The 10089-nt window shown below is 49.9% G+C and overlaps 1 protein-coding gene across 1 annotated transcript; it reads left to right on the forward strand.

The window, feature by feature from the left end:
• Positions 1–889: 889 nt before the first annotated feature.
• On the forward strand, positions 890–10051 carry LOC111521137 (zinc finger protein 805). The gene is made up of 4 exons (XM_026450204.1): positions 890–1172; positions 4101–4227; positions 8445–8540; positions 9924–10051. Exons 1-4 carry the CDS (start codon positions 1143–1145, stop codon positions 9929–9931), a joined length of 261 nt encoding a protein of 86 aa, XP_026305989.1. The 5' UTR covers positions 890–1142; the 3' UTR covers positions 9932–10051.
• The last annotated feature ends 38 nt before the right edge of the window (positions 10052–10089 follow it).

Raw genomic sequence — 10089 nt, forward strand, 5'->3', positions numbered from 1 at the left:
CCCAGCTAATTTTTTGCATTTTTAGTAGAGATGGGGTTTCACCGTGTTAGCCAGGATGGTCTCGATCTCCTGACCTCGTGATCCACCCTCCTCGGCCTCCCAAAGTGCTGGGATTACAGGCGTGAGCCACTGCGCCCGGCCTACTTTTTTTTTTTTTTTTTTTTTTTGTACCAATGAGGTCTCGCTCTGTCGCCGAGACAGGTCTCAAACTCCTATCCTCAAGCGATCCCCCTGCCTCAGCCTCCTGGGACCACAGGTGTGCGCCAGCACACGCAGCTTATTAAAAAAAAAAAAGATTTTTTTTTGGTAGTCTCCCTACGTTGCTCAAGCTGGTCTTGAGCTCCTGGGCTCAAGCGATCCGCGCCGCTTGGCCTCCCAAGGCGCTGGGATTCCAGGCCGGCCCATCGCGCCGCCTGACGTCCCCCTTTGGTTACTCTGCCCACTGATCTGTATAAGAGGATCCGGAGGGGAGATAACGCAAGGTGGAAGTCAGGGTCCGGAGCCTGGTCCGGGGTCTCTGCACTGGCCCTGACCCTGACAAATGTCCCTGCTTCCTGGGGCTCGATTTCCTCCGGCGAAGAATGGACGGTCTCACGCCTGGCCCCTGGCCTCCGAGTTGTGCCCCCAGGACACAGGCAGGCCTGAGCCGGGCTGCAGGCCCCTTGCGGCTTTTACACTGAGGTCTGCTGGCTCAGGATCGGTCCCCTTTGCAGGTGGTTTGTTGAGAACATTAACTAGAACATTAACTACATTAACTAGAAGGCACCGCCAGGTGCGACGGCGGGCCCTGGGGCCAATGATAGTCCAGGGGCGTTTCCTGTGGGTCGCGAAGCTTGGGGCGGGACTTCCGGCATTTGGATGGGGACGTAATTTGGGCGCGACGGTTCCGTCCACGCCGGCTGTAGGGAGGGGGCGGTGTTCCGTGGCCGCCTCCCTGGCGGCTCTGGGAAAATGAGCAGGTAGGAGGCCGACAGCGACCTCCGCGTCTCGGAGCGAACCGTGAGCCTCCCCGTAACGGGAGAGTTCGACTGTCAGCCAAGGTCACCGCGCCCGGCGCAGGGAAGGGGTGGGGCTCGGCTGAGCCCGCGAGACCCGCCCTGCTCGCCGCAGCCCCCGCCCCGCTCGGGCCTCAGGGTCCAAGTATGGCGACGGCTTTGACGGACCCGGCGCAGGTGAGTGGACGAGGTTTCGGCGTTGCTGCTTTTCTGCTAGTTCGGGGAAGCTTCCTGGGCAGGCCGGAAGCCAAGACAGCCACAGGATTCCTCTTTGTAGTGTTGTTTGTTTACGAAACGTGGAGCAGGCTCGTCACTGAGTTTATCTTCGGTCGTGTTAGTACCTGAGAGACTGAACATTCAAGCGGACAGTCGCCAGACTATACATAGATTATAGGACTGTGACGTACAATTTTTTGTAGCCACCTGCTCAGGAAACCAACCTCCTGTTCTACATTAAACAACTCTGGAAACCAGTCTGCCTTAACTTAGTCTTGCAGGGAGCTAGATAACTCTCTGCTGACATTTCAGAAGCTAAACGGTAACTCCTGGAACAGTGGGCCCCAAATAGGACTTGATTAGTAACTGACTGTTCTTCTCATTTTTGCCTCCGCTTCCAACAGAGGACCAAGCAGAGAAAGCCATACGTGCTCAGCCTAACCCATCACATACGATGCCCCACTTTTAGCCCTTCTGCAGCTTTCCACCGCCAAAAGTGTCAGGCCTCTGATAGGTGCTCAATCATTGGTGGAAGGATAAGTGAAGTTCCGCTCCAGGGACTCCCGTCACACACATAAGCCGAACTCAGCCGTGGCCTTCATGTCCCTACCCGGTCCACTATGGCTGACCACCTCTGTCCTTCTTTCCTTCCTTTCCGCCCTGGCTCAGCCCTTCAGACACACCAGTATGATCACTCAGAGTTCTTTTTCATCCCTCAGCCTTCACCTTTACAGTTCATTCAGCCTTAGACGCTATCCTCAGATCTCTGCAAGACCCTTCATATCGTGTTGGCTCTGCTCAAATGTCACTTCTTTGAAGCGGCCTTTCGTGGCAGTTCAGACTAAAGTAGTCCCCTTCTCACCTGCCCTTGGTCTAGCGTTTTTGTATAATTTGGCAAAATTATACAAAATTCTGGCAAAATTTTAGACAGCTACTGAGTTGAGGTCGTAAGGATTTTGTGGGGACAAAGAGCATCAATATTAACACAAGAACTATAACGGTTGGCCTTCATTGAGTCCTTGATGTGAACTGAGAAATGGACATTATTTATCATCTCATTTAATCCTGATCTCCTTAAAGTGACATTCTATTATAAACACTGCCGTACACAAGAGGAGGTCAAGACTCCAACCTGTTTAGTTGCCTGCTGACACACAGCACTTAAGTAACAGAAATTCATATTTAGTGTGTGGACCACCAGAGCCTTTGTTTTTACAGTCAGTTGGCTGAGAAGCCCTGGAGGTGAACTTTGCAGTCTTTTTCCAGCAAGTCACAGTGGCTATGGGAAGCGAAAGGCAGATATTCCATTAGAGAGGACTGTGTAGGCAAAGGCAAAGTGTGTTGGTTGTTTAAGGAGGTCCAAGAGGACTTGTGAGGTTACCATGGTTGCCCCATCCCCACCTGCTGAGACATGGCCTGGAAGGGCAAGATCCTGTGGTCTTTTTTGGATGTTCATCCTGCCTTCAGCCCATAAGGCATTTTGGCCAGTCATAAGCTGGGGTTCTCATGACCACAGCCTGTGTTATCCTCAGCCACTTGAGTTTCCTGGTCCTGAAGTACACTGGCCTTAGGGATACCTGCTGGCAGGACTCAGGGAAGGAAAAGGCTGATGGTTCATTGTGCAGTCTCTCTGGGGTCCAGGGGAGAGGATGAGCTGGTCCAGGCACTGCCACTCCTCCAGCATTTGGCACTCGTGAATTTGGTGATGAGGGTTTTGCCCACGTCTTGGGGATATTTTCAGGAGCTACTAAAATAGATTAAATAGCAAAAATATGTAGAAATGCTTCACAACTGTATTGTAGATTCACGTTAGTGATGGAGGGTTGTTGGGGTCACAGTATTAAACCCTGAAGCAGAGGGACCTGGGTTAAAATTCTGTCTCTGCTTATAACATGTGAATCTCTGGCTGAGCTTGGTGCTCACACCTGTAGCCCCAATGCTGTGGGAGGCTGAGGTGAGAGGATCACTTGAGGCTAGGAGTTCGAGACCAGCCTGGTCAACATAGCAAGATCCCAGCTCTACCAAAAGGAAATAGTTGGACCCAGTGGTGCATGCCTGTAGTCCCAGCTACTTGGGCAGCTGAGGCAGAAGGATTGCTTGAGCCCGGGAGTTCGAGGTTACAGTGAGCTCTGAGCATGCCATTGCACTCCTGTCTGGGTAATAGAGTGAGACCCTGTCTCTGAAAAAAGCAAACAAACGAACGAAAAACAGAAAACACAAAAGACTAGGGGAATCCGCGGAGCTCCCTTAGCCTCAACTCAGTGACTGTGACATGGAGGTGATTGGCGGTGGTGTTTAGTACTACTTCAGGGGCTGTGGGAGGATTAGTCAAATCCCAAGGTCCATCAAGCTCTGAATAACTTATGTCTGTTATTGGGAAAATGGGAACTCTGTATTAATCTGAAAATTGAGGCAGAGATAAATGAGGTCCCTAAGGTCACAAAACTGGCAAGTGTCAGTTTCAGGAGTTTGGATTCAAACGTGAGAAGTCTGACTTCAGAGTTTGGGAGTTGTAGTAGCTTTAAAACAGAACACGAAGCCTTCAGCATGAGCTGGACCAGTGAGGCTCAGGCACTGTGGCTGTCACCGTTATTGCTATTATTATTGTCATTATTTCCTCACTTCTTTGATGTCCTCGGACTCTAATTGTCTACAAGTTGTTGCCATTGTCTTCTGTCATTCTCTGATGGCTCCTATACAGGAGGCTTTTCTTTTTTACATTACAGTAATCTGTCCAAAGCAATGTCTACCTTCCTCCTTCAGCCTGGTACAAAGTTAGGCCCTCAGGAGGTCCTCAGTGACTTGGGCCTTGATCTTGCTGCACCTTTTCCAGCAAAGCACATACGACAGTCCCACGGCAAACTCTGCTACCTCTATTTGACATTTCAGGTGTCTGTGACCTTTGATGATGTGGCTGTGACTTTCACCCAGGAGGAGTGGGTGCAGCTGGACCTAGCTCAGCGGACCCTGTACCAGGAGGTGATGCTGGAAAACTGTGGGCTCCTGGTGTCTCTGGGTAAGGCCTTCCTTCCCCCTCCACCATGCAGGGGACCTGCCACCTCCTTCATTCCATCCCCTGACTCCAGGCCTGATGGGTCAAGAAGGCCTCTCAAACCTGCCTTGCCTTCTTCCCACAACTTCAGTCGTTTTCTACACGCACCTCTTCCTGAACAGTCTCCTTGTGTCACTTTGGACAAGAAATAGTGTACTTTCTGGCTCTCAGCCAAAGGAGAAGAAGGTGGTGGAAGGAAATGGGGTGTTTTGCAGACCCCAAAGGTAGGATTTCCAGCTGTATGTTATGAAGGGTTGAAGTAGGAACTGAGAACCACCACGATGGTGTCCTGGTTTCTCTGTCTGGGTCTGCTCATGTCACTGTCTACTCTGTATGGTTTTTTCTGCCTCAGCGAGTTCAAGGGAAGAATAACGACCCCAGGTTTTACTCTTTGTGACCCCTCCTTCCCCTCCAGATTTCTTGTCTGTTTCTCTGGCCTCTGTGGGGCGTGCTTGAGGCAGCAAATGCTGCTCCACCTCCAGCTCATACTTGCCTCCGTCTCTCACCCGCTGCCCAGCATGGACTGGCCTCCGTCTGCAGTTCTTTTTTTGAGTTCCAGAGCAGGATCTGCCTGGGTGGGCCTGGTTGCTTGTGTATCTGCTCCACAGCGCAGTCTGTGGTGTCAAGGGTGGTGGGGTGTTCTCCAAGAAGGGCTGAGTCAGGCAGGCCCCCAGGAGACTTTGACCTTCCGTACCACCAGGTGTTACTCTAAACAACACTTTAATCACCTCCATGTCCTCTGATTCTAAAGTCACTCTGCTGCAGCCTTGCTGGGCTTCTTGCTATTTCCCCAAGTGCCCACCCACCTCAGGCGATTGCATTTGCTGTTCTGTTTGATGAGTGTTCTCAGGGTAATTCAGCATTTCTCATGGCCGCCGCTTCTCAGCACCGCCATTGCCTCCTCACCCAGCCCTTCCCTGACCACCAAATCTTGAGGAGGCCCCTTTCTCACCACAGCCTCCTCCCTTTACCTTGTTCATGTCTTTCTAAGCTAGTGGTTTTCAAGCAGGGACGATGTTGAGCTTCAGTGGACACTGGGCAATGTGTGGAGACCTTTTGGTTGTTAAAGCTAAGATGATGACATTGACATCTAGTGGGTGGAGACCTGGAATGCCACTAAACATCCTTGTAATGCACAGGACAGATCCTTTCTCCTCTTCGTCCCCTGATCTTACAAAGAATTATCTGAACCTAAATATCAGTTGTGCTAAGGTTGAGAAGCTCTTTTTCAGAGAGTGCTTGGACAGACACTGTATCAGCTGGTGCTGAGAGACACCCGAGGAAGTTGTTCTTTTATTGCATCTCGTCTTGCCTTCTTAGCATTGGAGGAAAAGTCTGGTTTAGTGCTGAGTCTTAACATCCTGCAAACTGTTGGTAACTTCCCCTTTTCTACAGAGGGAGCAGCCTTAGGCTCACAGCCCTGAACAAGCAGCATGAGCTCACAGGGACCAAACAGCACTGTTTGTCTTGAGATGGAGTCTCGCTGTTGCCTAGACTGGAGTGCAGTGGTGTGATCTTGGCTCACTGCAACCTCTGCCTCCTGGATTCAAGCATTTCTCATGCCTCAGCCTCCTGAGTAGCTAGGATTACAGGCAGGTGCCACCATACCCAGCTAATTTTTGTATACGTTGTTTTGATTTATTGCTGCTTTTTCATGGTTACCTGCCATCAAGACAAGTGACTCTGGATTTTCCATTTACCAGAGTAATAAGGATTCCATTTTTGAAGAAATCTAGAAAAATAACAAGTGGATCACTTTTGGGAAAAGCAGGCCAGGCACGGTGGCTCATGCCTGCAATCTCAGCACTGTGGGAGGGCACGGCATGCGGATCACGAGGTCAGAGGGTAGAGACCAGCCTGGCCAACATGGTGAAACCCCGTCTCTACTAAAAATACAAAAATTAGCTAGGCATGGTGGTGCGTGCCTGTAGTCCCAGCTACTCAGGAGGTGGAGGCAGGAGAATCACTTGAACCAGGGAGTCGGAGGTTGCAGTGAGCTGGGATCGCGCCACTGCACTCCAGCTGGGCGACAGAGTGAGGCTCCATCTCGGAAAAAAAAAAAAAGAAAAAAGAAAAGCAATTAACAGTCCAGATCCCCAGAGCACTGACTGGGTGTCTCAGGCCTGTTCCAGGCAGTGCTCATGCTCCATTTCTTCTCACAGGATCCTTGTCCTCAGCAAATAAGGAAAATTTAGCCACTCCTATGAGTTCTTCATCCAGTTTAACTTACTCAGCATAGATGAAACACCTTCATTTTATGAAACCATCACTGAATTTTTTTGTAGTAAAAATTCTTCTTTTGTGAACTTTTTTTTTTTTGAGATGGAGTTTCACTCTTGTCGCCCAGGCTGGAGTGCAGTGGTGCAAGATCATAGCTCACTGTGATCCTAACACCTCACCCTCTCCAGTAGCTGCGACTACAGATGTGAGCCACTGTGCTGCTATGTGAAGTTTCTGTCAATATCCTCATGTAACCATATCACAGTAGGACGTTCAGTTTTTAAATATTTGAATGGTTCATGAAATGCTGGGGTCTGGAGTCACTGACCCGCCCCTCACCCTGGCCGCTGGTCCCTGAGGGTGAGTCCTCCAGCTCACATCTCGGCCTCGTCACCACCCTCTGCCACCCACTCTGGTGCTCTTGGTTTCCTCCGTAGTGTATTGCTTGGGAGAGCAGGGTTTGGAGCCAGAACCCTGGTGTCCAGCCCCAGCTCTGCTCTTTAAAAACTCCACGGCCTTGGGCACGTTGCTGAACTTGCCTATGCCTCAGTGTTCTCATTGTTCAAATGAGGACTTATCCTATTCGCATCCCAGGGCTGTTGCCAGGGTCAAGGGTTATTTTATGAAAAGGGCTCAGAACAGCACCTGGGAGACCAGACTGTGTCTTGGGAGCCGTTACAATCTCTGTTGCCACCAATACTGTTAGCATCACCTCATCACGATTATTGTCAGGGGCATGCCTTGACCTGGCACTTTCTGGGCAGCATTGTGGAGCTTTGTGGTTAAACACACAGACAGAGATGGCAAGACCTGGGTTTCCTTATTGACTCAGCCATTCACCAGTTCTGTGCTCTTCAGCAAATCACTTTACCTCCCCGAGCCTGGGTTTCTTTGTCAACAAAATGGTGTTGATTATGATAATGGACTTCCTGGGTATACCGTGAGGAAATACTCAACTGGAATCGTCATTTAATGGCTAGGCATGGTGGCTCACACCTGTAATCCTAGCACTCTGGGAGGCCGAGGCGGGTGGATCACCTGAAGTCAGGAATTCAGGACTAGCCTGGCCAACATAGTGAAACCTCGTTTCTACTTAAAATACAAAAAAATTAACCAGGCGTGGTGGCGCGCGCGTCTAGTCCCAGCTACTCGGGAGGCTGAGTGAGCCGAGATCGCGCCACTGCACTCCAGCCTGGGCAACAGACACATTTAGCCTTTGGTTTAGAGGAAGAGCATTATAAAACATTGCTTAGGATGTTTAAAAAAAAAAAGACAGATCAGTGAAGATACATACCTTGTTTTGAATGAAAAGAATCAATATTTAATATTTAAAGTGTATCACTTTTTCTCTAAGATATTCCATAAATATTGTTCACTTTTGAAATGACATAATGCATTTAAATGCTTGGCATAGTCCCCTGGACATGGTTATAGCCTACAAATACTAGTTTTTGACTTACTATTAGGAGTAGAGATTCTGTGGCAGCATGACATGGCCTGCACTTGGTTTCCAGATCACATGCTAACTTTTTGTTCCCATGGATAGGTGTAGCTTCATTCCAAGGTCTGGTCCCCATCCTGAAGTCCCAGACTGGATTGAAGGTCTTTATTATTTTTTTTTTGAGATGGAGTCTTGCTCATCACCCAGGCTGGAGTGCAGTGGCGTGATCTCGGCTCACTGCAAGCTCCGTCTCCCGGGTTCACGCCATTCTCCTGCCTCAGCCTCCCGAGTAGCTGGGACTACAGGCGCCTGCCACCACGCCCAGCTAATTTTTTGTATTTTTAGCAGAGACGGGGTTTCACCGTCTTAGCCAGGATGGTCTCGATCTCCTGACCTTGTGATCCACCCGCCTCGGCCTCCCAAAGTGCTGGGATTACAGGCGTGAGCCACCGCACCTGGCCGAAGGTCTTTATTTCTTTTCACCAACATCCATGTGTCCACTTTCTTTCTCCATAAACAGGGTGTCCTGTTCCCAGACCTGAGCTGATCTACCACCTAGAGCATGGGCAGGAGCCATGGACCAGGAAGGAAGACCCCTCCCAAGACACGTGTCCAGGTAGGAGCCAAGATCTGGGGAGGTCGGAGTCCCTGCTGGCTTGAGACTGGATGGAGACCACCGGCCCTGCGATCCCTTGGGAAGCTTCTCACTGTGGCTTCTCTAAGGATTTGGGAGCCTTGGAGCCCTTAGTGGTTTCTCCGTCGTCCTAGCCCTGTCACACTTGTCATCACTCCTGGGGAGGAGTGAGGTGTATGAACTGAGATTGGTCCTGGGGCTCCAGCCTTGTGTGCCTGAAACCTGGTTTGCCAGTCAGCTACTCTGTGACCCTAGTGAAGTTTGTATATGAGTTTGGCTAAGTTAACACCAGCTGCTGTATCCAACAAACTCCAACATTTAAATGATTCACGTATGAAAACTCTTTTTTCACTCATACCAAGGTCTGTGTGGGTCGGGAGGGAACTGTGTGCCACACAGTTATTCAGGACCTAGAGTCCTTCTGTCATCAACCTGTTGCTTTAAGGTTGTCCTGACATCCTCTTGCTGGTAGAGAATTAAGGGAATAAGGGAAGTCATACCCACTTCCCGAAATACCACCTCCCCTCACATTTCACCCGTGGGAACTGGGCATGGCTGTACTTGGGTCCATGAGTCTAGGAATTGTGGCTGAGCTGCCTGTCCAAGGAGAAGAGCAGATGGTCTGGTGAGCACCTACTCAGTTCACTCTACTCAGTCTGTTCCTGAAAAATGCTATTAGAAATTTTTTTTTTTTTTTTTTTTTTTTTTGAGATAGAGTCTCGCTCTGTCACCCAGGCTGGAGTGCAGTGGCACAATCTCGGCTCACTGCAAGCTCCACCTCCTGGGTTCACGCCATTCTCCTGCCTCAGGCGCCCACCACCGCACCTGTCTAATTTGTTTTATTTTTAGTAGAGACGGGGTTTCACCATGTTAGCCAGGACGGTCTCGATCTCCTGACCTTGTGATCCGCCCGTCTCGGCCTCCCAAGTGCTGGGATTACAGGCATGAGCCACCGCGTCCGGCCCAGAAATTATTTTTATATAAAAAAAGAAAAACATTATTTTTATGCCATTGGGCAGTTTGAAGATGTAATCATGTGATACATTTTAATGCATAAAACTGCATAGTTTCTGAGCCATGTTACGTAAGTGACTCATCAGAGTAAGCTATGAGTGTTACTCGTGTCATATAAACCTTAATGAGTGATGATACATTACATTTCCTCCTGAACTCTGGGAAACAGGGCCTATCTTACTCTCCCAAGTTCTTTTATATTCTGCTCTCAGCCTCTCCCACCTTCTCCTGCCACCCATTCCCTTAGTGTCAGTCAGACACTAAGCAGCAGTACTTCCTCCATGTCTTCCTATATCTCCTGTTTTCCAAAAACCTCAGGGTGACATTTGACCTTCTCTGTCCCACACTCAGGCTGCTGAGGACACTGAGGCCATCTGTCAGGTGTGTGGATTGGTGCCACTGCAGAGCCTTGGCCTCTGCCCACATGGGTTCCTCGAGCTGCTCATCCAACCCTGAGTGTCTGTGCAGTTCCTATTCAGCCCTTCAGAGTCTGTTCCAGATCGTCCCCTCCTCAGTG

This window comes from Piliocolobus tephrosceles, unplaced genomic scaffold (genome assembly GCF_002776525.5).
Source record: "Piliocolobus tephrosceles isolate RC106 unplaced genomic scaffold, ASM277652v3 unscaffolded_15507, whole genome shotgun sequence".
In the NCBI taxonomy this organism is placed as follows: domain Eukaryota; kingdom Metazoa; phylum Chordata; class Mammalia; order Primates; family Cercopithecidae; genus Piliocolobus; species Piliocolobus tephrosceles.